Genomic DNA, 27,428 nt, shown 5'->3' with positions numbered 1-27,428 from the left:
ATTTCTGTGGGGTCAGTGATGATATCTCCTTACTCATTTCTAATTTTGTGTATTTGCAACTTCTCTCTTTTTTCCTTTGTTAGTCTCACTAAGGGTTTGTCAATTTTATTGATCTTCTCAAAGAACCAGCTCTTGGTTTTGTTTATCTTTTAAAGTGCTTTCTTATTTTCTATTTCATTTAGTTCTGCTCTTATCTTTGTTCTTTCTTTCTTTCTTCTTCCTGTGGGAAGACTTTGTTGTTTTTTTTCACTAATTCCTCCAAATGTGCAGTTCTTCAAGTTTAGCTCTTTCTTCTTTTTTGATGTATGAATTTATGGCTATAAATTTCCCTCTCAGTACTGCTTTTGCTGCGTCCCATAAGTTTTGGTATGTTGTGTTATCATTTTCATTAGTTTCAAGGTATTTATTAATTTCTTTTGAGATTTCCTCTTTGACCCACTGTTTTTCTAAGAGTGTGCTGTTTAATTTCCATATCTTGGTGTGAAATCTGGGCCTCTGGCCCTTGCAGATTTCCAGCTTCACTCCACTGTGGTCAGAGATATTATTTTGTATGATTTTGATCTTTCTGAATTCATTGAGCCTTTCTTTGTGGCCTAGCATATGGTCTATCTTGGAGAATGATCCATGTGGACTTAAGAAAAATGTATATTCTGCTGTGTTTGGGTGTAATGATCTATATATGTCTATTAGATCCAGCTCCTCTAATATACTGTTCAAAGTTTTTGTTTCTTTATTGATTCTCTTTTGAGATGTTCTGCCCAAAGTTGATAGTGGTGTATTAAAGTCTCCCACTATAATTGTAGAGGAATCCATTCTTTCACTTAATTTTTCCAGTGTTTGCCTCATGTATTTGGAGGTGGCCTTGTTAGGAGCATAAATATTTATGATCGTTCATTCTTCTTGAAAGATTATCCCTTTCACTAATATGTAGTATCCATCTTTGTCTCTCACAATTGTTTCGCATTTAAAGTCTATTTTGTCTGATATTAATATAGCTACTCCTGCCTTTTTTTGGTTATTGTTTGCTTGTAAGATTGTTTTCCAGCCATTCAATTTCAACCTCCTTGAATCCCTGGGTCTAAGATGTGTTTCTTGTAGACAGCATATAGATGGGTCATATTTCCTTATCCAATCTCCCAGTTTGAATCTTTTGACAAATGAGTTTAGTCCATTGACATTCAGTGTTATTAATTTCAAGGAATTGTTTATGTTAGTCATATTTTCTTTGAACTTGTGTTTGTCATATTTTGTTTTTTTCCTTCTCTTTTTGTCTTTTTTGTTGCTTTACACTCTCCTCCATCTCTGCCTCTCCTGTTTTTTTCTTTCTTCCTGCAGAACTCCCTTTAGTATTTCTTGAAGGGCACAGTTCTTGTTGGCATATTCTTTTAATTTCTGTTTATCTGTGAATATTTTGAACTCTCCATCATTTTTGAATGCTAGCTTAGCTGGGTAGAGTGTTCTTGGTTGGAAATTTATTTCTTTTATTTCCTTGACTATATCATACCACTGCCTTCTTGCCTCCATGGTTTCAGATGAGAAATCAGCACTTAATATTATGGAGCCTCCCTTGTATGTGATGGATCTCTTTTCTCTTGCTGCTTTTAGAATTTTCTCTTTGTCTTGAGCATTGGAAAATTTGACAAGTATATGTCTTTGGGTGGGTCTGTTGGGGTTTATGCTGTTTGGGGTGCGTTGTGCTTCCTGGACATGTACATCCATCTCTCTCAGTAGATTTGGAAAGTTTTCAGCCATTATTTCCTGCAACACCCCTTCTGTCCCCTTTCCTTTCTCTTCTCCTTCTGGGATGCCTATAATATGTATGTTTGTGTGTTTTACATTGTCATTCAGGTCCCTAAGTCCCAGGTGGATTTTTTCTATCTTTTTATCTAACAGTTCTACTATCTGTTTGATTTCAGATATACTGTCTTCCACGTTGCTAATTCTATCCTCTGCCTCTTCTAATCTGCTGCTATTTTCTGAGAGTGTAGTTTTGATTTCTTGAACTGTGGTGTTCATCTCCATTATATCTGTTATCTTTTTGCATATGTCTGCAATTTCCTCTCCAAGTGTTTTCTTCCTATTGTTAATCTCTTCCTTTACTTCATTAAGTTAGTCTCTAATATATGTTTTGAGATCTTTAATTACTTGTCTGATATTCTGCTCCTCTTCCTGGTTTTTAGTTTGTTCATTGGATTTGGCCCTGTTTTCCTGATTATTGGTTTGGTTTGTAGTTTTTTGTTGCTGTCTGGTCATCATTTTATCTTGATGGGTTTAATCAGTTCCTTAGCTTCTTTGTCTAGTCTTGGGGATTAATTAGTTGTTGTTCGTGTGTAAGTGTTATGTCTTATCTTTGTCACTTTGTTTTTCTTACTCTATTTTCTTGTTGCTGGCTAAGTTCACTTTGAAGGAAAATATTAGGGCCAGGGAAAGCAAAATGAGTAAGAAAAGAAAAAATATAAAGTAGTATTGGTAATAAATGTTAACAGAGCAACAATGTGAGAATGGATATTAGACTCATGTAAGTTGTGTAGAGTTATAGCAGTAAGTAGAATACCTATAATGAGACAGTCAACTGAATATGGGGAGGAATATAGTGTGAATTAAAAGGCCAGTGTTTTCATGAGAGAGGGAAAGAGAAAAGAAAGACAATAATAACAAGAGTAGATAAAAGACAGAAAACAGAACAAAGGTATTAGAAATAAAAAGTCAGACAATTTGGGGGCCAAAGAAAGGGAGGTGGAATGTAAGAGAAACAGTGGATAATGGAAGATAGAAAGATGTAGGGGAAAGGGGATAGTGTAGGTGGCCAAAATCAATGCATACAGAAAAGAGGAAATGGAGGATGAGGAAACACAGCAAATGTGAAGCGCTCCCTGCAGCACCTATTATATAAAGAAAATAAAATAAAAAAGAAGAAAAAGAGAGAAAAGAAAAAAAAAGAGAAGAGAAAAAAAAGGGGCAGCAAAGAAAAGGGTGGGGAGAACAAGCAAGAAAAAGAAAAAGAGAAAAAAACTAAATAAATGAAAAAGGACCTTGGGGGATAAAACAGGAGAAAAGACCAGGAGACAATGCAATATTAGCAAACATAACAAAACCAAAAAACAAACAAACAAAAAGAACCAATGTTTCAAGCTAGGAATCCTCTTTGCAGTTAAATAATACACTTAGGGATCTGACGTTACCCTTTCTCCCTTCCTCACTTCCCTGTCTCCCAGGGCAGCAGAAAGCTGCCTGAGAGGTCCAGTAGGAGATTCAAGTAGGTCCTTGTTGAACCAACTCAACACAGAAGACTATGACTCTTTATTTCCAGCCTGAGAGCACCTACACCTCACCAGAAAGCCCAAACATGCTATTGGAAGCTTGGATAGCACCTCCTACAGTCCCTCCCCCTTAGGTGTGCCAGGGGAGGTGTAATTGATTTTCTGACTTCGCCTTCTCCCAGACCAAGTTTCCTATTCCAGGGCGTTTAGGTAAATTAGACTTTCTCAGCAGATTCGCCTCTCCTTTCTTTCCATACTCTCCCCAAGTCAGCTGGTACACTCCTCCAAGCTCAAGAAGAAAAAAAACAACGACACAAACACCGAGGGCTAGGGTAATCAAGGACCTCAGATGGACCTCAGGGCACGGTGGATTCGGGGATGGGAAGTCATGATATTGCAGACTCAAGAGGTGTGAGTCTCTGGGGTGTGGGCCACCAGGGTTTAGGGGACACAGACCTGGGAACCACACATCCGGTTAACAGGGAGCCTGGGAGCACCGCAGCACAACACAGCCTTCAGGGATCCCCGCAGCTTGGCGCCAGCCCTAGGGGGAGGGGTCCCGCCTGCAACCTCTGACCTCCGTGTCAGAAAGCCAAAATTCCACCTCTCACAAGAATTTCTCACTGTCTCCCCAAATCGACATCCAGACACCTCCCGCCCTGCAGGCCCCCGAAACAGCCCACTCAGGGCTTGGGAACTCCCCCGCACAGCAAAGCCTTCAGGAATCGCCACCGCCGGGCCACCAGCCCCAGGGGGAAAGGGTCCCGCTCACAACCCCGACCTCCGTGAAAGAGACCCAAAATTCTATCTTTTGCAAGAACCTCTTCTGTTACCGTCCCACCAAATCACGTCCAGACACCTCCTGCCCTGCAAGCTCTGAAACAGCCTGGTCCAGCAGGACTCTGACCCTACTCAGCCGCTCCTTTGCAGGAGAGATTATGGGGTGCACTCACTCAGACACCATCTTGCCCCGCCTCCACTTCCCTGTCTTTGATGGGCTTCCATGTATATAGCCCACAAGGGCGTGCTGGGGACGCAGACTGGGCCACCCTAATGACGTGGTCAAATGGAAGCCCTAATCTTGAGTTAATTAAGTAAAGGTGAAGCCTCTGAATCTGATACAGTCTAATACGCCCAGAGGAACAGACCAGTTCACAAACACAATCCAGTATCTATTTTTGGAATTCATAATACCAACCTGCACGTACACTCATGTATTTGATGGGTACATTCTCATTGTAAAAGAATCAAATAATATCAAAAACTTGAAAGCTTCCCCTTAATTGCCCCCCCACCTCACTCCAAACGACTTCTAATACTAGGTGTATTGTAGGTTTTTTCCTCCCGCTTCTTCTCTTTTTCTTTGAGCTCCTGCATACATGTGAACAATGTCTTTCTACATAAACAGGATCTCCCTATGTGTATTTTCTATGGCTTGCTTTTTTAAATTTAATTTTTGTTTTTATTGATGTGATGTATGAATGTACTTGAGGCAATATCATTTGTCTCACCCCTCGTTCCTTTTCCTCACTGGCAAGCACTCTCAATTCTTTCATGTGTTTTTAAAATGTTATTTGCTCCATATTCCAAAATAACATGCGTAAATGTAAATGGCCATTTCTGGATTATATATGATTTACTGTTCTAAAGATTTCTCAGGAGTGAGACATCTTTTCTTCGCAAGCCGGTTTATCGCTGTCTGGGTTGAGTTGGTAACCCGTGCTCACATCGTGTGACGATGTAAACGCGTGCACGGCCGCGCCTCTCTGCAGTCGTTTCCTTTCCTCTCCTTCATAACTTTCTCTTTTTCCTGGAGACGGCCGTCGCCTCCTCGCCCGCCCGCTGAGCTCCCCGTGGCCTCTCACCCACTGGCCACAGCCCCGAGGACAGTGCCATGGGTTTCCCCAGGGACGAGGCACGGTCTCCCGAGGGGGGCCGGGGGTCCCAGCCGCCGGGGTGCGGGAGCCCAGCAGGGGAGGGGGCCGAGGTTGGCCCCCCCAGCTGCCCTCATGCTGCTTAGAGGACACTCGAACCCTGCTGGCTGGAAAGCGTGCTCGCGCTGGGCGGCCCCTGCCGGGAGCTGTCCAGGTTGTCCCCATGGGCCGTCCGCTTGGCGCGGTCGGGGAGCCTGACTCTCGGGGGCCTCGCCGGCCCCCCTGACAGGCGTCGCGGGGTTGGGGCTGGGCCCCGGGTGCCAGCCCGCGCGGGCTTCAGGGGTGCAATGTGGGCTCCGCCAGCCTTTGCCCCACTGGGTAGCCTCCCAGCTGCCGGAGTGCTGCGCTGCCCCCCACCACCTGTCTCGTGGGCTGGGGTCCTCGTGCATCCCCACGGGGCTCGGGAAGGGGTGGCCATGCGCGCTGGGTCACCCCGAAGCCTGCAGCCTGCAGGCCACTCATGCCAGTGGAGGGGACCGTCTCGTCCCATTCTAAAGCCACGGCTGCCGCCTCGGCACCCCGCACCCTGTTGGTGGGTGCTCGGGCGTGTCCTGAGCTGCCGCAGCACGCATGCCGGGGGGGAGGCCTGCTCAGGGGCGAGTGAGGCGATGGGCTTCCAGCCTTCTCATGGGTGGGTGGTCTCTCCCGGGGCATGCCCGCCCCGCTCAGACGGCCCGTGGAGGGGAGAGCCCACGGCGCCCTCCCTGCCGAGAGCGCAGGCGGGTGTTTCCTGCTTGAAAAGGCACGGCTGCGGCTGCTTTCCACCGGGCGAGGAGGACCCAGGTCGTGGGGGCGGTGGGGGGGCTCCCGCTTCTGAAACTGCTCCTTTTCTTAAGTAGTTATCACTGTGACCGTTCTGATTTGTTTTCCAACATTTTTCTAACTTCCCATGGACCTACCTTCTGAAATGAGAAATGCAGGGGACAAGTGCCCCGATTCACAGCCTTGGCAGGGGGGGCTGGCTGCCTTGGGGTGCCGCAGCCTGGCCCTGCACGGGCCCTCAGCTGAGCAGGACGCGCCGGCCTGGGGGCGCTTCGCACCCATTTTCCAGGTAGCCCACAATTCCCGTGCCCCCTGCCCAGGGCCTCCTGTGCCCCTCTGCTCCCTGGTGTAGCCCACGGCCGTTCACACGCGGCTCTGCCCTGTGGAGGCTCCCGTGTCAGCCCTGCCATCCTCAGGACCGCTGATTTGCACGGAGATTCACGCCCTCCCCGCGTCCTGTGAGATGGGTCTGAGGTGTGCTTGCAGCCTTTCTTCTCCAGGATCCCGTATTTCCAGTTAACTTGGAACCAGCAATGCTTCTTCTTTGGGTTTACGGTTTTCTTACGGCAGTGTAGCAAGCAGCAAACTACAAATGAACGTGTCTGATAAGCCCCCATGAAGACCTTTCAATAACTTGACAACTGAGGATAACGTTTGGTTAGATGAGCTGGAAGAGAAGAGAAAAATTCATCGCGCTCTCAGTTTGGTGATGTAAGAACATCTTATTTTGGAGTTAAAAAGTACAATAACTGAAATGAAAAATTCACTAGAGGGATTCAACAGTAGATTTGAACTGGCAGAAGAAGAATCAAAATGCAAAGAGAGGTTAAGAGAGATTGTGAGGTCCCAAGAACAGAGAGAGAAGAGTGACGGTCGTTATTTGCCTCTTTATTAGGTGAGAGACTGGCTGGGTGATTTTTGTGAACTGTCTGGCCCCTCGGGGCAAAGCCTCTGGGGTCGTCCCTCCGAGCACGGCCTCGGGGCTGCCCCCGTCACCTGGGATGGCAGTGGCGTTTGTTCAGGCCCCCTTGGACTGTCTCATTCCCTGCTAACCCACCTGCTAAGCTCCGCTGATTGCTGCCTGATTGGTCCAATTACATTCAAGGTCCTTTGAGGGTAGAATCCCCAAGGCCAGCGTTTGAGGTTTGTTCTGACCCCAGGGCATGCCCCCCAGCCTTCCTTGTCCCAGGCCCCTGGCAGCCTGCCCGGCCTTACGGTTTAGTCTGTATGTCAGTGACTCTGCCACCGTCTCCCCGCGGCCTTCCACCGCAATACCGCTGTTTTTGAGAGAACTTGAACTTCTCCGCACTCTGGCAGAGGCAGGCGGTTCCTGTGGCACGAGGTGGGGGGCTCTCTCTTGCACGCCCCGCGGCTCCTCCCACGCCTGGCTCTGGCACTGGGGTTGGAGCAGTGGGTGCTTTTCTATGGCTGACGCCCCTGCTCGAGGAGCCGAGGGCCAGGTAGGAGGGGACAGCCCACCCCAGGCCTTGGCTTGCCTCCCTGAGGGGGAGCCCCTGCTTATGAGCTGGGACTTGGGCAGGGGGAGCCCCGGTATTCTCAGTGGTGCTCATGGGTGGGTGTGGGGCAAGAAGTGTCCATGTCTGCCCTCCCAGGTGGACAGTCCTCCCCTCCCAGGTGGACGGTCCTCCCCTCCCATGTGGTCGGGCCTCCCGCTGGGGGCTGTGGGGAGAGGGAGCCCTGGGTTCTTGGCGGCAGTTCTCACCGTGCTGGGCTGGGAGGGGGAGGAAGGGGGGCCTTGGGTTCAGAGGTCACAGATGCTCACTGCTCTTACCAGGTTTTAGTAGATTTTCTCCATCTGCTTAGGAACATTTCCAGAGACCAAACGGTGCTTGTTTTAAATCCTTCTCACTAGTTTTACCGGAAAGCATGTCTGCGGCTCTCCTCAAGCTGTCTTCCTGGAAGCAGATCTCCCATGTATGCTTTTTAGATCAAATGCACAGTTAAACCTCCAAGCTTGGGTGCTATAAAAGGCCAAATCCCTTCATTTGAGGACAGTACATAGAACCCAAGGTCTATGTGCAAAGGTCTCCTTTTTGTATGAGAAAATAAAAGCCCATACTATAATTCCCTCTCTATTCATCTACTTTTTTCCAACATTTTAAATTGAAAAATTTAAAATATGCAGCAAATTGCAACATCTTTACATTGAGCACGTGTGTAACCACCACGTAGCTTCTGCCACTAACGTGTCACTCTCTTGGTTTGCCACACCTCTGTCCTTCTGTCCACCCCTCTACCCACCATCATCCCATTTTAAGGAAGCCTGCCCACCTTGCAGATGTCGTGCTCTTTCCCCTGCACACTTCAGCATTCATACCATTAGGGAGAGTTCAATATGTGCTCAGTTCTTTCCCTTTTGCTCTAAGGTTTCACGTAATGAAATGCAAAATCTCCAGTGTACACAGAATTTTGGCAAATGATGACCCAGGCGTACTACCATCGCCCCAGAAAGGGCCCAGCGAGTCCTGCCCCTCCCTCCAGAGGGGGCCACTGTGCTGGTTTTCTCCCACTGTAGGCGAGTCTTAGCTATTTTGGACTTTAATAGAAGTGGAAGCACGCAACGCACTCACTCAGCTTATATTTGGTGGTATATTAATCCTCTCTGGCAAAGAGAATGAATGATCTGCAGCCACAATCGTCAGGAAAGACGCACCCTTAGGCTGTGTTGGATGGAAGGAGCCAGGGACATTGGACGGGGTGCGATCCCCTTCCTATAATATTCAAAAGCAGTAAAAAACAGTCAACGCAGCCCCAAGCCAGGAGAGCAGCTGTGGCCGGGCAGGGGAGGGGCAGTGGCGGCCGAGAGGCAGACTGAGGCGTTCGGTGCGATTCCCCTCGACTCGGGGCTCACAGTGTCATAACTCATTGAGCGTTTCTGGCTCACGCCTTCGCTCTGGGTGTCATGTGTTATCACAGTGTTGAAAAGAAGACACCGGCCCACGTCCATTCATTTAGTGTGCTGATGAAACCATGGGTGCTAGTGACCTGTCAACATGTAACAGGTAGGGTCTGGCGGCGTAGATTCAGCGTCTTCGCTGGGCGCGTCTGGCTCGGGGTCTCTCACAGGGTGTATGTAAGACGTTGGCCGGGGCTGAAGTCGTGTGAAGTCTTAGCTTCTTAACTGGGGCTGGAGGATCAGCTCCCAAGGCTGTCCACTCAGGAACCGCTGGCCGGAGGCCTCGGGCCCCACCTTGGACCTCTTCAGAGGCTGCCTGAGTGTCCTTGTGTCACGGCCGCATGGCCGTGGCTTCCCCCAAACAGTGATCTGACAGAGAGCAGTAGAATGTTTTCGAGATCCATTTATGCCTTCAGTATTTCAGTCCTTTTCACTGCTAAGAAATTTTCCATTCTGTGCATATGCTACAGTTTATTTATCTGTTCTTCCCCCAATGGATACCCAGACTGTTTCCAGTTTTGGGCTATTATGAATCAAGTTGATAGGGACATCCTTGTACAAGAGTTTTTTTGATCATATAATTTCATTTTCCCTGGGTATGCTCTTAAATTGTTTAGTCACAGGGAAGTTTAGTTTAGTTTCGTGGGAAGCTGCCAGATCTTCCCAAGTGGATAACCATCTTACCTGTTCATAACCAAGTGTGAGAGTTCCAGTTGCTCCACGTCCAGGACAACGTTTGGTGTCGTCATGTTTGCTTGTTTTTAAATTGCCATTCATGTGGCTTTGTAGTGATGTCTCCTTGTGGCTTTAACTTGCATTTCCGGGATGACTGAAGACGTCAAGCACTTTCTCATGTGCTTGTTGACCATTCGTGTGACACCTCTTATGAAGTGTGTGTTCAAATATTTTGGACAACATGTATTTCTGTGTCTGTGTGCATAGTCCTGTGAAATCTTATAACATGCAGGTCATGTAACCACCACCACACTCAGACCACAGGCTGCTCCATCACCACAAAGAAACTCTCTTGTGTTTTCCCTTTATCGTCACCCCCACCCCAACACCTGCAACCACTGATGTGCTCTCCATCAGGTAATTTTGTGAACTTGAGTATGTTATAGGAATGGAATCATATAGTACGGTACCTTTTGAGATTGGGTGTTTTATTTTCACTCCACACAATGCGCTTGAGAGCCGTCTAAGTTGTTGCATGTATAAGTAGTTTATTTATTTATTTGCTGTATAGTATTCCATTGTATGGAGGCACCACACTTTGTTTATCCGATTACCAGGTGAGGGACATACGGGTTGTTTCCAGTTTTTGGTTGCTGACAGTAAAGTTGTTACAAACATTTGAACAAAGGTTTCTGTGTAAATAGAACACTCCATTTTTGTTGGGTGAATATCTAGGAGTGGGGTTTCTGGTTGTGTGTAAAATACGTGTCTGACTTCATTAAACACCGCCAAGTGCTTTTCAGAGTGGCTCTTCATTTCCTGTCCCACCACCAGGGGGTGGGAGACCAGCTGCTACCAAGTGTTGTCGGTTTTTAAAATCTTAGCTGTTCAATATGTGTGCGCGATTTTATTCTGTTTTACTTTTTGATCCCGTACCTCGTGGCTGGGCCCTGGCAGGCGCTCATTCCTGTGAAGCCCACCCCCACCCCCGTCTGAGTTGTGGAGTCTACTTTACCCACCAGTAGCCTCTGCCGGCTCCTGCGGCGGCCTGCTCTAGCTCCCAGGCTTTCAAGCTTGTTCTTGGTAATGGAACCTTTTTTCCCTAGTAAAATTCTACTCAGAACAGCTAAGGTCATCTGCTGGGGCAGAGCTGAGCCTTCCGTAGCCCGCCCCAGGCCACAGCTGCCTCCGGGTTCCCAGCATGGGAGGCCCAGTCCTCATCTACGTGTCCTACATGAGAAGACAGGACGTCGCAACTGTGAAGACACTGGAAAACCTTATGATTTATGATAGGTACCCCAGTGTTCTACAAAGAGTTTTTGAGGCACCCTACCAAGAGTGTGAAGTGTGGAGGTTTATGCTTAAAGACAGAATACATGCAATCAAATATTCACGTTGCTTAGGAGTTTGGAGAACGTGGGGTGTCCCTAAAACCTTTGTTTTCAGTTTAGTTGAACAAAACCTGTTTTTATATTGTGGGAGACTATTATTGTTGCTTGAAAAGTGTTAGAAATTTAGGTATTCTTATTAGGAGATTTAGATATTCTATTACAGTATCTTACTTAGATATTCTCTTATGAAAACTTATGATGTTTATGCTTTCAGGCAGAGAATTCCCAAAGACTTTCTCCCCCAGCTTCAATTTCTTTGTTCAGTATGAATTTGTCACGGTGGCAGTTCAAATGCAGAGCAAGCCCCATCTAGTGGCTATTTTTAAGTTGACAATTTAAAAATAACTTTGAAACCTTTTATTATTTTAACATGGCTCCAAGTCAGATAAAAGGTGGCACGATGGTCCCCGTCTCCCCCGCTGCCCTCGCTCCCCCAGGGATACATGTACCTACTCTTCTCTTATGTGCTCCTACAGAGAGGCAAGGAAGTATATCACCCTCTCCACCCACTGTTAAAAAAACCTAAGTGGTAGTAGAAAGCAATATATTCACCTATTTGCACCTTGCTTTTTGTCATTTAAAAGCACCTTTGAGACTGTCCCACATTGGCTGGTAAAGAGACCCTCCTTTCTGCGCAGCTCCCCATTGTGTGAGGTGCCATGTTGCAGCCAGTCGAGCGCGCCACTCTAGTTGGTGCCTTAGTCAAAGACTCCAGGTGCAAAATACCAGAAATCCATTGGCTTTTACAAAGGGTATTTATCTGGGATAGAAACTTACAGTTACCAGGCCATAAAGCATAAGCTCCTTCCCTCACCAAGTCTCTTGCCACGTATTGGAGCAAGATGGCTGCCGACATTCTGCCTTCCTCTTCCTCTTAAGGCTCTGTGGTCCCAGCTCCTTCCAATAGCAGCCGGAGGCTCGTTTCTCTGGGCTCTGGGCTCAGCTGCTCTGCTCTCTCCACAAGGTCAGCTGTAGACTGTCAGACTAACGGCTCGTCTCTTCCCGGGGCCTCTGCCGTGTCTGGTGGAGCCGGCTCCTTCCTCACGCACCTGCATCTCTGTGTGCTGACTTCCCGGGGCTCCAACGTTAAAACTCAAACTCCCTCCTCTGCCGTGTGGTTCCCCAGGGCATGGGGACTCCATGTGCTACAGACGTGGCCCAGTCAAAGCCTTAATCGTTATTTACTCAAGTAAAAGTGAAACCTCTGAAGATAATACGATCTAATTCACCCAAGCAACAGGCCAGTTTACAAACATAATCCAAGACCTATTTTTGGAATTCATAAATAATATGGAACTGCTAGAGTTGGGCTATTTACTATAAGGCTGTAGCGAAAAACTGTGCACACTGCATAATTTATGGATCTTACTCCGTAATTTATACCTACCCGTCACGTGTGTGGACCTTCTGAAGGATAAATTTCTAGAAGTGGCGTTTCTGAGTCAGAAGGCAAGTTCCTCGGCAGTTTTGATAGCCATCGCCCGCCTTAGGGCTCCCCAGAGAAACAGAACCACGGGGAAGATGGGCTATTCCCGGGAGTTTGCCCGCGTGGCTGTGGGGCCCGGCAAGCCTGAATTCCTCAGGGCAGGTCTCGGGCTGCAACGCCAGTGCAGGCGACGCTGAGGCTGAGCCAGAATCCCCGGGGAAGCCGTCCGGCTGACGTTGAGTCAATGGCTCTTTTCTCTGACTTCTGAAGTCATCAGTTCTGGCTTTACGGTCGCCAGCTGACTGGATGAGAAAACTCCCCGCGGTGCTGAGGCAGTTGGCTGTGGATGCAGTCGACTGGCGCGTGACAGACCCACCTATGAAACACCCTCACAGTAACAGAACTGTGCTTGCTTGGCCAAAACTAGGCACCGTCACCTAGCCACGGTGGCACTTGAACTTAGCTGTCCTCGCCTAATTGCCGCCTGCAGAGCCTGTGGCAATTGTACTCTCCTCTCCGCCCCAGCTGGCGCGCGGGCGATCTGTTCCTGCAACCCTGCCGTCGCGGTGCGCCCTCCGGCTGGGCTCTGCACGTGTGGCAGGGAAGACTCACTCCCTCGGTGTAGCTTTAATTTGTACTTTCTTACTGCTTTGAAATTGGGGATTTAAATTAATAACTGCCATTTGTATTCCCTGATCTGTGGACCCTCCTTCAGCACTTGCCTTTGGCCTTTTTAAACGAATCACAGGCGCTCTTTAATTAGGGAGATCGGCCCCTTTGCAGTGTCATCAATACAAATATTTTCCCCAGTTTACCATTTTGTCTTTTAACCCTTTTATGATGCTTCTGTCATGCAGAAGTTTCGGTTGTCAAATTTATCAGCCTTTCCTTTTATGTCTTCTAAATAACGTCACTTTTAAAGAGCTTTTTTTTTCAAATCAAGATATCAAAAGACTTCCTCATATTTTATTTTAACACTTTGAGGTTTTATTTTCTGCCATGTCGATTATTGACCTATTTGGAATTTATTCTGGTGTATTTTGGTGTCAGATTCATTGGATAGATCTGACCTTTTTTCCTGGCTGTCAACCAGTAGTCCCAGAAATGTGTTGTTTTCCTCAATAATTTGATATCCCAGCTTGTGACATATTAAATTTCTATATTATTTCCTTCTGTTTCTCAATGTTTTGTTTTATTCCATTGGACTATCTACCTACTTTGTACCCCCGTATCACGTTGAATTACTGAGGCTTATACATTTTATTATCTGATGGAGATCAATGCTCTCTGTTTTTGGAATTTTCCCGGGTAATTTTTGTTTATTTCCTTTTACATACAAACTTTAAAATCCTTTCTTGGCATTCTTTTGGTATCACATGGAATGTGTAAATTATCTTAGGAGAATTGATTTCTTTAGGATATTGTCTTCTTATTGAAGAAAATATGCACTTTTCTACTTGTTCAAGCTTTCTCTTATGTCCTTCAGGAGTATTCTGAAGTTTTCCTCATGTAAGTACATTTTACAAGCTTATTCTTAAACATATTTTTCTTTTCTTTTATTGCTTTTGCAAGTGAGATCTTTTCTTTCCTGTATTTTTAGCAGGTTGTTTATGTGTATATATGAAAGCTTTTGACGTCTGTTAGTTTTGTAACCTGCTAACTTGTATTGTTTGTAGTCATTTTAGTTGATTGTCTCGGGGGCTGCCAGGTACACAATCATCGTATCAGTCAGCTACACTGGACACTTGGGCTCAAACAGCAACGCTTTATGTCGCTCACAGACCTGTGGGTCAGCTGGGAGGCTCTTCTGCTCTTCGCTGGCTCATCCGTGGCTGGGCCAGTGGCAGGCTGGACAGGTGGCTCCCTGGTTGTGGCTCTTCCATAGCTGGGCCAGCGGCAGGCTGGATGGGTGGCTCCCTGGTCGTAGCTGGCCTGTGGCAGGGCCTGTGGCAGACTGGGTGGACGGCTCCCTGGTTGTTGCTCTTCCATGGCTGGGCCAGCAGCGAGCTGGATGGATGGCTCCCTGGTCGTAGCTGGTCTGTGGCTGGGCCCATGGCAGGGCCCGTGGCAGGCTGGGTGGATGGCTCCCTGGTTGTGGCTGGTCCGTGGCTGGGTCGGTGGCAGACTGGACAGGCAGCTCCCTGGTTGTTGCTCTTCCATGGCTGGGCCAGCAGCGAGCTGGATGGATGGCTCCCTGGTCATGGCTGATCCGTGGCTGGACTCATGGCAGGCTGGATGGGCAGCTCCCTGGTCGTGGCTGGTCCGTGGCTGGGTGGGTGGCAGGCTAGATGGGCGGCTCCTAGTCGTGGCTGGGCTTGTCCGCTTGCTTGGGGTCAGCTGGTCTGAATGGCCTGGGCTCTGCTTCCATGTCTCTTCTTCCCCAGCCGGCAGCTGGCCTGTCCTTGGCTCCCCCCCCCCCCCCCCCCGCCGCGGTGCAGGAGGGGGAGGGAAATGCACACTGCTTTTTCAAGCCTTTGCTTCGCTCAGCTCTAGCAGTGCCCGAGGTGCCCAAGCAAATCCCATGGACAAGCCCAGATTCAGGAGGGGGACCGATGGTGCCTCTTTAGCGAGAACCGCGGTGTCTGAGGGCAAAGGCCGCAATCAGAGCAGCGGTGACGAGCAGGGACCTGCAAGCACAGCCGCTTGGCCCGTGTCCTGCCACTTGGACTCTCCGCCTAATCGCATTGCTAACACCCCAGACGATGCTAAGCAAGGGCGTGTGGTGGAGGCGTCTTTGCCGAGTTCTGGCATTGGGGTTGTGAACTCGTAACGTGCTTTTACGGTGGCTGCTTTAAAACGTGTGGTGGAGGCGTCTTTGCCGAGTTCTGGCATTGGGGTTGTGAACTCCTAACGTGCTTTTACGGTGGCTGCTTTAAAATCACCCTCAGGGAATTCATGCCGGTGCCCCGCCTGCCCTGCTGGCGCCTGCCGTCCCTTCGTGTGGCCTGGGATGTCCCGGGCCTTGGGGTGGGTGCTGTTGCCGTGTCCTGGGCATCTGGACGTTGTGTCTGGAGGCCCTGGCTGCTGGACGCGGCCACTCTTCTGTTGGGTCTGGAGGGGGCCAGGGGTGGGGGCTTTCGGCTGGGACTCCAGCCCCCCAGGCACGGGCGGGGCCTCGCCCTTCTCCTCAAAGGTGGGGGACGCCGGGCGAGCCTCGGCCCCCTGACGCCCGCTCAGAGCGGGTGCTGCCTCCCACGGGTGTGCCGCTCCCCTGGCAGCGCCAGCACCCAACACCTTGCCGCCCACCGCATCCTGCCTTGCCAGCGCCGGGTCTGGCGGGCACGCGCGCAGGGGCGAGGGGAGGGGCGGCAGCCCTGCTGGCCCGTGAAGGCCCCTGCTGTCGGCGGGCGGGCGCTGCTGCCCCCCTCCATGGGGAGCGGCTCGCCTGGTGCAGGGAGCACCGGCTGGAGGATCTGCCGCTCCCCAGGGCAGAGGGGAGGGCACCCCAGACACTGCAGGGCGGGGGGGGGGGAAGGGAGGCTGTTGCCAGAGGGCTTTCTCTTGGGCCCCCTCGGCCCCTCGCTCAGCAGGGGGAGGAGGCTTTTCCAGGGGGCTTGCCTCTGGGGGCTCTGGGGCCGCAGGAAGCTCTGGGCCGCCGCCCCGTGCCGCCCCCCCCCCACTCGTGCCCCCCAGGCCGCCGCCGCCCTCAGGGTCCTGGCTCGGCTCTTGTGGCGCGTGCGGGGCTTTTTGAGCCTAGCGGGGAGGCTGTGGGGGGAGCGGGGCGGGTGCATCTTGTGCCCACTCTAGGAAACGATGGGGAGAAGTAACCGGGAGGGAGATCTTCAAGAATACAGGCGGACACAGAAGAACATGCAGCGAGTGGACACAGAGAACAGACAACTGGGGGGCAGGGAAGGGGAGAGAAATAAATAAAAAATAAATCTTTAAAAAACAAAACAAAACTAGTGACTTGTATTTGCAACTAGTGGACACAGACCTGAACACAGGTGGTTTGTTTCCTGAGCCACTTAAAACTGGTGGTTTCTCCCTGGCTGCACTTGAGCATCACCTGGGACCCTGGCTGCACTTGAGCATCGCTGGGACCCTGGCTGCACTTGAGCATCCCCTGGGACCCTGGCTGCACTTGAGCATCCCCTGGGACCCTGGCTGCACTTGAGCATCACCTGGGACCCTGGCTGCTCAGCAGCATCACCTGGGACCCTGGCTGCACATCAGCATCACCTGGGACCCTGGCTGCTCAGCAGCATCACCTGGGACCTGGCTGCACTTGAGCATCACCTGGGACCCTGGCTGCACTTGAGCATCGCTGGGACCCTGGCTGCACTTGAGCATCCCCTGGGACCCTGGCTGCACTTGAGCATCACCTGGGACCTGGCTGCACTTGAGCATCACCTGGGACCCTGGCTGCACTTGAGCATCACCTGGGACCTGGCTGCACATCAGCATCACCTGGGACCCTGGCTGCACTTGAGCATCACCTGGGACCTGGCTGCACATCAGCATCACCTGGGACCTGGCTGCACTTGAGCATCACCTGGGACCTGGCTGCACTTGAGCATCACCTGGGACCCTGGCTGCACTTGAGCATCGCTGGGACCCTGGCTGCACTTGAGCATCACCTGGGACCTGGCTGCACATCAGCATCACCTGGGACCTGGCTGCACTTGAGCATCACCTGGGACCCTGGCTGCACTTGAGCATCACCTGGGACCTGGCTGCACATCAGCATCACCTGGGACCCTGGCTGCACTTGAGCATCACCTGGGACCTGGCTGCACATCAGCATCACCTGGGACCTGGCTGCACTTGAGCATCACCTGGGACCCTGGCTGCTCAGCAGCATCACCTGGGACCTGGCTGCACTTGAGCATCGCTGGGACCCTGGCTGCACTTGAGCATCCCCTGGGACCCTGGCTGCACTTGAGCATCCCCTGGGACCCTGGCTGCACTTGAGCATCACCTGGGACCCTGGCTGCTCAGCAGCATCACCTGGGACCCTGGCTGCACATCAGCATCACCTGGGACCCTGGCTGCACATCAGCATCACCTGGGACCTGGCTGCACTTGAGCATCACCTGGGACCCTGGCTGCACTTGAGCATTGCTGGGACCCTGGCTGCACTTGAGCATCCCCTGGGACCCTGGCTGCACTTGAGCATCACCTGGGACCTGGCTGCACTTGAGCATCACCTGGGACCCTGGCTGCACTTGAGCATCACCTGGGACCTGGCTGCACTTGAGCATCACCTGGGACCCTGGCTGCACTTGAGCATCACCTGGGACCTGGCTGCACTTGAGCATCACCTGGGACCCTGGCTGCACTTGAGCATCACCTGGGACCCTGGCTGCACTTGAGCATCACCTGGGACCTGGCTGCACTTGAGCATCACCTGGGACCTGGCTGCACTTGAGCATCACCTGGGACCCTGGCTGCACTTGAGCATCACCTGGGACCTGGCTGCACTTGAGCATCACCTGGGACCCTGGCTGCACTTGAGCATCCCCTGGGACCCTGGCTGCACTTGAGCATCACCTGGGACCTGGCTGCACTTGAGCATCACCTGGGACCCTGGCTGCACTTGAGCATCACCTGGGACCCTGGCTGCTCAGCAGCATCACCTGGGACCCTGGCTGCACATCAGCATCACCTGGGACCCTGGCTGCTCAGCAGCATCACCTGGGACCTGGCTGCACTTGAGCATCACCTGGGACCTGGCTGCACTTGAGCATCACCTGGGACCCTGGCTGCACTTGAGCATCACCTGGGACCCTGGCTGCACTTGAGCATCACCTGGGACCTGGCTGCACTTGAGCATCACCTGGGACCTGGCTGCACTTGAGCATCACCTGGGACCCTGGCTGCACATCAGAATCACTGGGTGCCTGCAGAGCTCCTGCGCCCAGCTTTTTAAACCTCCAGCTGAGCCAGTGCACATTTGGGGAGAGCTCTTCTGCTCTGCATTTCCTTCCCAGTGCTCTGTGCTGTTCCCCAAAATGGCTCTCCCTCGGCACCTGGGCCCTCGCTCCTGGGTCAGAGCTGACTCCCTGGCCTGTCCTCCATCGTCCTTCTCCCCCCCCAGGAGGGAGCCAGTTGGAAGCACCCACCCACCCCCTGCCTGCTCTCCCCCTGCACCCCCATCTCCCACGCTCAGCTCTGCTTCTCCTCTCCCCCACCCCCGATCCCCGTGGGCTGCGGCCTGCTGGCACCCCAGCGTCTGACCAGTAGTTCCTCGAGTGTCTGGACCCCCCGGGCTCCCCGGGCCCTTCGGGGGCTCCCTGAAGGTAGATGCCTGACCACCTGGGAGAGGGGGCTTTTCACTAGCACTTCAAGCAGGACAAGACGTCGCAACCGATTGTGCAGAAGCAGATACGAGAGTCCAGCTGTCTAAGCCAAACACTAAAGTAATTTGCAAAAATGTAAAACCGTGCCATTTTTCTTGCTAGCTTTTGTTTTGGAAACGATGGGTATTTTTCATTAATGTGTTTTTATGTTAATGTGTGATGAGTCTATTATCATTATTTTGAATGAGTACGTATTTAAAAATTCCTAAGTTCTGATTTCTAATATGCAAATTGATAGACGTAAGCCACATAAAAAACTTTCTCTAGAGTCCTCACACATTTCTAGGAGTGGAAAGGAATCCTGGGAGCATGAAGTTGGGAACTACCGCTCTCAATTATCCACTGTTTGTCTGGAAGCCTGATCTCAGGTCATCTTGGAGGGAAGTTGGCAGGAGATTGGTGGCTTTGTATTTATATTAAAATAATAAGAGTGCCTATTATTTCAGTGATAATCTTAGATAATCCAAGTTTGGATGTTTGTGGTTTTGACTTAGGGAAATACCAGATCCCAAATGGAGTGAGAGTCCAAGCTCGGCTCACCCCGAGGGCGGCGGGAGGCGGGGAGGGAGGGCGGCCGCTTCCCTGATGGTCCGAGAGGAGAAGGGGCCCTTCCCAGGAAGCAGTTCCATCAACGCCGTGGGGCTGCAGTCAGGGGCGATGCCGGGAGGCAGCACCGTGTGCCTGGAGCTGGTCCTGGGCACCAGCCGCTGCGCCCCGGCCCCCCGCCGCCCACTGCCTGCCTGCCCGAGCCCACCAGCCCACGGCGGCTCTGGCCTGCTTCTTCACCTCTCTTGGCCTCAGCGGCCTCGGCCCTGCCTTGCCCTGGCTCCTGTTTGCTCTGGAAGTGAGTGAGGCTGGGCCAGGCTGCCCTTGGCTCTTGGTCCAGTGGCCGCCTCCAGCAGGAGGCCTGTCCCCGTGGACTCGGACGCTGACCCGAGCGGCCTGTCTGCAGAAGTCCCTCTGCTAGAGCGGCTGCCCGGGCCGAGCTGTCGGGGGCTGACTTCGGGCCTGCCTGCAGGCCTTCCGGGGGAGCAGGGACCGGGTGCCCCTGTGGCCTGGGAGCCAATGCACCAGGAAGACTCTCCCTGTTAGGCCTCACGAGGACTGCAGCGAAACGTGATGTTACAATGGCCAAAGCACTTGCTGCCGTTTACTAAGTCCTTTCTGTGCGCCTGGAGGGTGCTTCTTTCCTTCTAGTTGTGTTGAATGCCTCCTACGAGCAGGACAGCGTTCAAGAGGACGCGGACAGGGAAGCGGATGTGGCTCAACGGATAGAGCATCCGCCTACCACACGGGAGGTCGAGGGTTCAAACCCCGGGCCTCCTTGACCCGTGTACAGCTGGCCCATGTGCAGTGCTGATGCGCCAAGGAGTGCCCTGCCACGCAGGGGTGTCCCCCCGATAGGGGAGCCCCACGCGCAAGGAGTGCGCCCTGTAAGGAGACTCTCCCAGCGTGAAAGAAAGTGCAGCCTGCCCAGGAGTGGAACCGCACACACGGAGAGCTGACACAACAAGATGAGACAAGAAAGAGACACAGATTCCCGGTGCTGCTGGTAAGGATAGAAGTGGTCACAGAAGAACACATAGCGAATGGACACAGAGAGCAGACAACTGGGGGAAAGGGAAGAGAAATAAATAAAAAATAAATCTTAAAAAAAAAAAAAAGGACACGAACAAAAACAAGCAGAAAAAATCCGTCTTTACGGGGTTTACGTTTTAGTTGCAGGAGCCAAATGCTGAACAGACAAGTCCATCTTTAGCACGTCAGGTGGTGGGAAAGCCTCCCGGGGAGCTGGGGGAGCTGGAGGTGCAGCTGGGGGGACCTCGAGATAAGGTGACTTGGGAGCAGATGGCCCAAGGGTACACGGCGCGCAGGGGCGCGTGGGTGGACGGCATCTGGCAGAGGCCAGCAGCTGCCCCCGGCCTGAGCATGCTGGGCCGTGAGGACCCCGGGGGCAGGCATGGGGGGGGCGCGGAGAGCCGGGTGGTGGCTCCAGGAGCACGCGGGCCTCGTGCTGTTTGGGATCGGGTCCCACGAGGACGAGATGGAAGGCCTTCGGGGTGGACGGGGCAGGCCTGGCCGCTGCACTGCAGGAAACGCGGTGCGCGGGGACTCTGCTGTCACCTGGATGGACGGAGGTCGGCCGGCCGCGGCGGGGGTTTGGGCTCGCTGGGTTTGCTGACGGCGGGGATGTGGGGCAGCGCTTGGAAGGGAAGGCCTCCTCCAGCCGGGAACGGCGGAGCGTGCGAGGCTGCGGCCCAGCCGGAGGGGCCTGGGAGAGAAGCGCGGCCGAGCCCGGGGGCCACGACGGGGCGAGCTCGGGGGTGGGAGGTGTTCAGCGCGGCCTGGGGGGCCCCGGCGGGTGGGTGGGGTCTAGGCCACGAGGCTGGGAGGGACCCCGCGGCGCTGAGTGTTGACAAGACTCGTCTGAGGGCAGGGGCCTGGGCCCAGCACCGAGTGGGTGGGGGGCCGAGAGGGCCGGGGAGGAGAGGCAGAGGGGGCCCGGGGTGGGCGGTGCAGCAGCGTTCCGTGTGCCTTGTCGTGGAGCTCGCGTCGCCTGCCTGCAAGAGACAGAAGCCCTGTTGGTAGGCTGGGAGCGGGCGGTGTGGAGGGAGAAGGCAGCCCCCAGAGCCTGCACCCTGGAGGGCCGCCGGGGCTCTCCCTGGTGCTGGGAGGACAGATCTTGTAACTCAAGAGGGACAGGCCAGCGCCCATCGCTGCGTGGACTCAGGGCCAGCGAGGGTGAACTCTCGTGGCGGCTCAGGGGCCGTTGGCAAGGGCAGCCCTCCGGGCGAGCTGGGGCCGATGCTGGCCGCAGAGGCTGCCCAGAGACCCAGGTGGCCTCTTGGTGTCTGGAGGACGGGCGGGTGGCTGGCTTGATGTCCTGGGGAAAGGCCACGCTGGCCTCAGGGGTGGGCGGGTGCCACGCTTGGTTCCGGCGTGGGCAGCGTGGGTGGCCCCGGGGGCCCCCTTCCTCCCAGGACAGAGCGGGGCCTGGGCCCATGACCTGAGTCCATCCCCCGAGGCGCCCCCTGGGCTGCAGAGCTGGCGTGAGTCCTGGCCGCGCGTGAGGGCCGGACCCCTGTGGCAGCAGCGGCTGCGCCTTCTGGGCCTGCTGGGCCGGGCAGCCACGGTGCTGGACCCCGGGCCACCTGGGCCTCCTCGTGCTCCCGGCCTGCTTCTCCATCCTCCTCCAGGTGCTGCGAGGCTGGGGGATGCACCAGCTGCAGGCAGGGAGATGTGAAGGTTTGCAAATGCCGGAAAATTCTCAGGATCAGAGGGAACCGTCGTACGTGCTCATTACAGGGAAGTTAAAAATACAGGTGGACAAATGGATGAGAAATACGTATGCACAATCCCGTATCCAGAGATAACTGGTCACGGGCTGGTATCTGCCGCTGTGATCTTTTTCAGTGCACTCTATACATGTGCTGATTTGGAGCCAATGGGTCAGTGCCTCCTCCTCTGGAAAACGTGGGTGACGACTGAGTGTACCTCAAAGAGCTGACCGCGGCTAAAAGCATGCTACCGCGCTCAGACCCGCCCGGCACGTCCTGCTGTGTCTGACCGCCCAGCACTGATCTGCACCTTCGCAGAATTTGACTTGTAACAATATCCCATCACAAAAGTCTGCTCCATCCAGCTCCCTGTAAAGAACTGGGGACTATTTCAGGGAAAACTTCTTTCCTTCTGTTTGGGACTGGGTTTATTAAGCAGAAATATAAATAGCATGTGTTGTGATTTAGGATGAAATAGAAGTATATTATCCATATGTTTATGGAGTTAATAGTTAAAATTACTTACAGACTCGCATGTTGTTATGAGGACTGAATACAGTGAGTCTAAATGAAGGCAGGTGTTGATACTTACAGCAGAAATACTGCAAAAACATGTGCAGAAAAATGCATGCTGTGGACTGATTGATCATTATCAGTGTAGACTAATTCAACTTTTGTTGCCAATTCAGTGGAAGGCAAAACCTGTCACTATTAGAGTTTAATTAAAAGCAGTTACTTGGTCAGAAATGAAAGAAACTGAAGAAAAGAGAGAATGTATGTGTGCGGAAGATGTTAAAGATAAGTGCGAGCAAGGCCGTGCATCAAAGAGTGATCCTGGTTCTGGAAGTTTCCTCTGACTTCTTGAAAGCCCAGGTGCATGCTGGGCCACTCGGAGAACTAACTGATGGCGCCTTCCGTTGGCATGGCCCGTGGGCAATCGTGGTGAAGATCGCCGCCTCGTGCGAAGACAGGGGAAAGGAAGTAATTGGCATTAAGCGATTTGTCCCGCTCCAAGCCGGCCCCTGTGGCGCTGGTTCCTCGGCAGATGGGCTTGTGGTTTATTTCAGGCAGGTGGGCGCAGATGACCCCCATAGAGCCCAGTGGTGGCCACGGTCGATTCCTGGCATGGACAGTGTGGGTGAAGAGAAGGACATTCAAAGGAAATGACGGACGGGGAACTTCAGCGGGATTTCCTTATTCCTGAGGGTTGAGGTTTGGCTGAAGCCGAGCAGGTGGCGCCGACACGTGGCTCTTGGAGGTGACGCTGTGCGCCCTGGTGGACGAGGACAGGGGCCACCCGGGGTCCAGGCAGCAGGAGACGGCGGGCGGCCGGCGCCGGAGCCTGAGGCTGCTTCCTGCGCCCTGACCGGGCGGCGTGGCGGTGGCTCCCGTCCACGGAGGGCCCTGGAGACCCACTTCTGATCCTCCCCGCCTCCTGGCGGTGGGCAGCCCCGCGGCCCCGTCCCAGCCCTCCTGGCTCCTCGGCAGTTCGGGGGTCTCCCGTGGAGACCTGGGGGGTCTGTGCCCAGGGGACGCGCCGGCCCCTGGAAGGTCCGCAGACACCTGCAAGGGTGGTTTTTCCATGTGAGCCGAAGCCGGAGCCCGCGGTGGTTCATGCCCAAGGCTGAAGGTATTTTAGGAAATAATCAACACAAGATGCCTCGGGCTGGAGCCCCGATCAGAGCCAGAGACCCGGACATTCTGCTGTTGGATGCAAGTCAGGCTCAGGGGAGACGCGGCAAAACCCACGGGAGAGGAGGAGAGAGGGCGCGCTCAGGGCATGCGCATGCCGGGCTGGAAACCGAGGCGCAGTCCAAGGACAGCGGGCCAGCGTCAGGATGGCTGCAGGCGGCTGACACGCTCAGGCACACACATGAGCACACACATGTGAACACACACGTGCACACGCAGACTCACACTCACATGCACACATGTATATGCACATGTAAACATACAGATTCACACGCACACACACGGACACATGGATTCACAGGGACACACTACACATGCACAATCTCCACACACGCGTCCATGCAGACACACCGGCACATATGCACACGGGGATTCTTATATATGCACTATACACACACACGTGCACACACATGTGAAAGTGCCAGCTTGCTTGCTTTCTTTTGGTCTCAGGAGAGACCCTGTGTCTAAGGAAAACTGGCCTTTGTTGCGTTAATTATGCTGTCATTACGGGTAATTGTGACTGTCCTGCTCAGGGGCCTCTGCCTTCTAAGGAAGGGCCCGCGGCCGCTGAGTTTTGAAAATGGACAATGACGGTGCTTTTTGCCTGTCCCGCTCCTCTCTGGTGGGGCCAAGCATGTTCACATGTTCGTGGTGAAGCTTTAAGAGGTCAGAAAGCTTTAAGGAGAACGTGACGTTGGGCCTGTTGTGTTTTCAGATAGAGAAAAAGAACTCTGTGAGTCGGAGCCTGGTCATAGGAGAAGTTCTCTCCATGGCGGACATGGCCACGGTGGTGAAGGTAAGAGCCGGGCAGCAGCTGCGGGGTGTGGGCATGGGGCAAGCAGCGGGGGGTGCCAGGACTCCACCGCTGGAAAGTGGGGCACCCCAGCCCAGCCCGAGAGTCCCCTTCCCCGGGGAGGCCGGCCCCGCTCCAGGCTCTGCTGCTCTTCTTGTTCCCGCGGTTTTGTTGTACGTGCGCCATCAATTATTAGAGTTTCCTTTAATTTTATCAGTCGGGTATCACGCCCATTTGAGACTTAGTCTTTCCACTTAAATGTTATTGCTCATTGACCCATGTTGTTGCACGTCACTATTTTCGTTTAACTTTTCATTGAAAGAACATTGACTTTGAAATACTAATGTGCACAGGAGGTTGAAAACGAGGGCATGGGCCCTGGGAGCGCCTCCCCAGCTCCCTCGAGGGGGCAGCGCACGTCGCACGTGGGCGAGGCTGAGTAGACAGACCCTGCTCAGGCGTCACGCGCGTGCCCGCCTGCCCAGGTGTGTGTGCGCGCTTGTGTAGCTACGCAACTTGTCCATGTGGAGACCCATTCGACCGCCCCTGCGCACGGAGCGGGGCTGTGCCACCCCCGCAGAGGCGCCCTCGGTGCGCCTTCGGCCCGTCCAGCGCCTGTCCCCCGTCCTCTCACAGCCACTAGCCTGGTTTCCATCTCAATAGTCTCGTCTCTAGAGAACGGTACGAAGATGGGTGATCGAGCCTTCTCGATTCCTTCGTGTGTTGACTGCACGGCGTTCGTTCTTTCACTGTCCCGCATTGTTTCGAGGATTCAGCCAAGGCGCGATGGTGCGATGAATGCCTGTGTGTGGCGCCGGGGCCAGCGTTTCCCTAGGTCCCTAACTGAGAAGCAAGGGGCATTCAGCTGGCTGGAGGGAAACCAACAGCGCTCCGAAGTGCACGGCCAGTCGTTTCCCCAAGTTGTCGCATCTGTCGGCGTGCCCACCAGCAGCGTGTGGGAGAACCCGTGGAGCTGCGCTTCCCCTCGCCGGCAGGCGGGCGACGGCCCCGCGGAGCAGAGCGGACGCCCCTGGCTCGTCATTTCCCGCCGGGTTGTGCTTTTGTCAGCTTGCCCCGGCTGCCTGCTGTCGTGAGTGGGGACTCCACCGGGCTGCCAGCTCTCTGGGCGGGGGCCCTCTCCGTTTCGGGGGGCTTGCGCCCAGGAAGGGCAGCCTGGGGTTTAAAACGTTTTAATCGATGGCAGTGTGTGGGCCTTACCAGATCTTGGCTCAAACAAAACTGTAAAGAACTTTGTGTCAGTTGGGGAAATTGGAACCTTGGCTATTTGGTGCTGTTAAGGAATTACTGTTACATTTTGAGGTGGAATAATGGTTTCATGGTTATATTAAAAGAAGAGTCCTTATCTGTTTTGAAACCTTTCAGTCTGAAGTAATTTCGGGCTTACACTCCCATCTACTCTGCCCATGGGGGACCCACAGTGGGTGTGTCGATGTGCTTGACGTCCGACTGGTCTCTTAGGCTTCTCTTCATTCTTTTTCTTTCTGCTTCTCAGACCGAAGACTTTCAAATATTTTATCTTCAGGCTCACTTTGTCTTCTTCCGGCACCTCTGATCTGCTGTTGAAACCCGGCAGGGAATTTTGCGTTTCCATTACTGGGGTCTTCAACGCGAGTACTTTTGTTTGTTTCCTTTTTTTGTGATTTCTATCTCTTTATTGAAGTCCTCTTTTTATTCCGCTGTCATTTTCTTGATTTATTTTAGCTTTCATCTGTGTTTTTCTTTGGCCCTTTGGGCATATTTAAGACAATTTTATAAAGCTCTTACCTCCTTAAAAAAAGTTCTGGACGTAGCTCAGCGGTTTGAGCTCCTGCTTCCCATGTACGAGGTCCCAGGTTCAAGCCCCAGTACCTCCCTAAAAAAATTCTCTATCTAAAGAGTCTCTGGTATGTTCATGGTCTTGTCTTTTTCACTGATGGTTTCTGATGCTTTATCTTGCTCCTTTTAATGGACCATTATTTCCTGTTTCCTTGCATGCCTTGTCATCCTTTGTTGTACATTGGACATTTTAATATTTTAACTTATCATCTCTGGAGTTTAGTCACTGAGGTGTCTGTTCCTTAAGCTTGTATCAAGCTAATTTTAGGACTGAGATTTCCTTGAATGCCACGAGCTAACAGAAAAAGAAAAGAGAAGAAAACTGCTTTCCCAGTCTTTACAGTTTGGTTTGTGTGCGTGCTCTCCTTCCGAGTTTAGCCTGCCCAACAATGGGGCTAAGGAACAGCCCGAGGCAACTGTGTAGGGTCTTCAAGTTCACTTAATCTTTCTCTGGCAGATCCAGTCTGCTGTTAGCAAGTGGGTGAAGGGCCAGTGATGGTGCCGTGAGGCCTTCCTCTCTTTTCAAGTTACCTTTTGGTTTGGTGCTTGTCCCGTTGCTGCAACTCTTCAACCATTTTCTGAAGCTCTGAGACAGATGGCTCTGCCTGGCCTTGCTCATTTATCTTCCATGGGGAAGCCGGGCACGCCTCACTGTCATCATGGTGATGTGGGCGCAGGAGCCCTTGGTTTTTCAAGTGTATCGTGACTTTTTTAGGGATGAAATGCTGTGATGCTTGAGACAGACTTCGAGACAGCCTGGGGCACGGAAGGGCAAGTGGATGGGGTTACAGATTAACAAGATGGAATATGGCTCGGCCACTGTCGAGTTTGTTATACTCTTCTATCTTGTTTGAAAATTTATACAATGAGAAATTTAAAAAAAAGTTTTGCTTCAGAGTGTCCTAGAAGGAAATCTGAGTAGATTTAAACAAATAGGTCTTTAAAGACCCTTCTCTAATCCTGTCACTCCCCAGCTTAGTTTAGACGAGCCCCAGCCCTCGTGGCCTCGGCTCACGTGGCCCAGCCCTGCTCACCCCGTCCTAGGAGCCCCCGCCGTGTTCACGGTCCCTCTCGCCCTCTTCGGGCCCCTCTTGCCCCCCACCCTGGCTGCTCCCTCCCCTCTTTCCCTGGCCATCCTTCACCTGCTGGGGCTGGTGCCCTC

At 52.7% G+C, this 27,428-nt stretch overlaps 1 protein-coding gene across 1 annotated transcript in view; it reads left to right on the top strand.

Annotated features, from left to right (window-relative positions):
• ACOXL (acyl-CoA oxidase like) overlaps positions 1-27,428 on the top strand; it is a 48,367-nt gene that overhangs the window by 9,723 nt on the left and 11,216 nt on the right. Inside the window, 1 exon segment of the mRNA XM_058278024.1 lies at positions 24,353-24,433. Coding sequence (XP_058134007.1) covers positions 24,353-24,433 — 81 coding nt within the window.

The sequence above is a fragment of the Dasypus novemcinctus genome, chromosome 17 (assembly GCF_030445035.2).
Source record: "Dasypus novemcinctus isolate mDasNov1 chromosome 17, mDasNov1.1.hap2, whole genome shotgun sequence".
NCBI classification, from domain to species: domain Eukaryota; kingdom Metazoa; phylum Chordata; class Mammalia; order Cingulata; family Dasypodidae; genus Dasypus; species Dasypus novemcinctus.
Note: the sequence above shows the minus strand (reverse complement) of the source record. Positions and strands in the feature narration are given on the sequence as shown.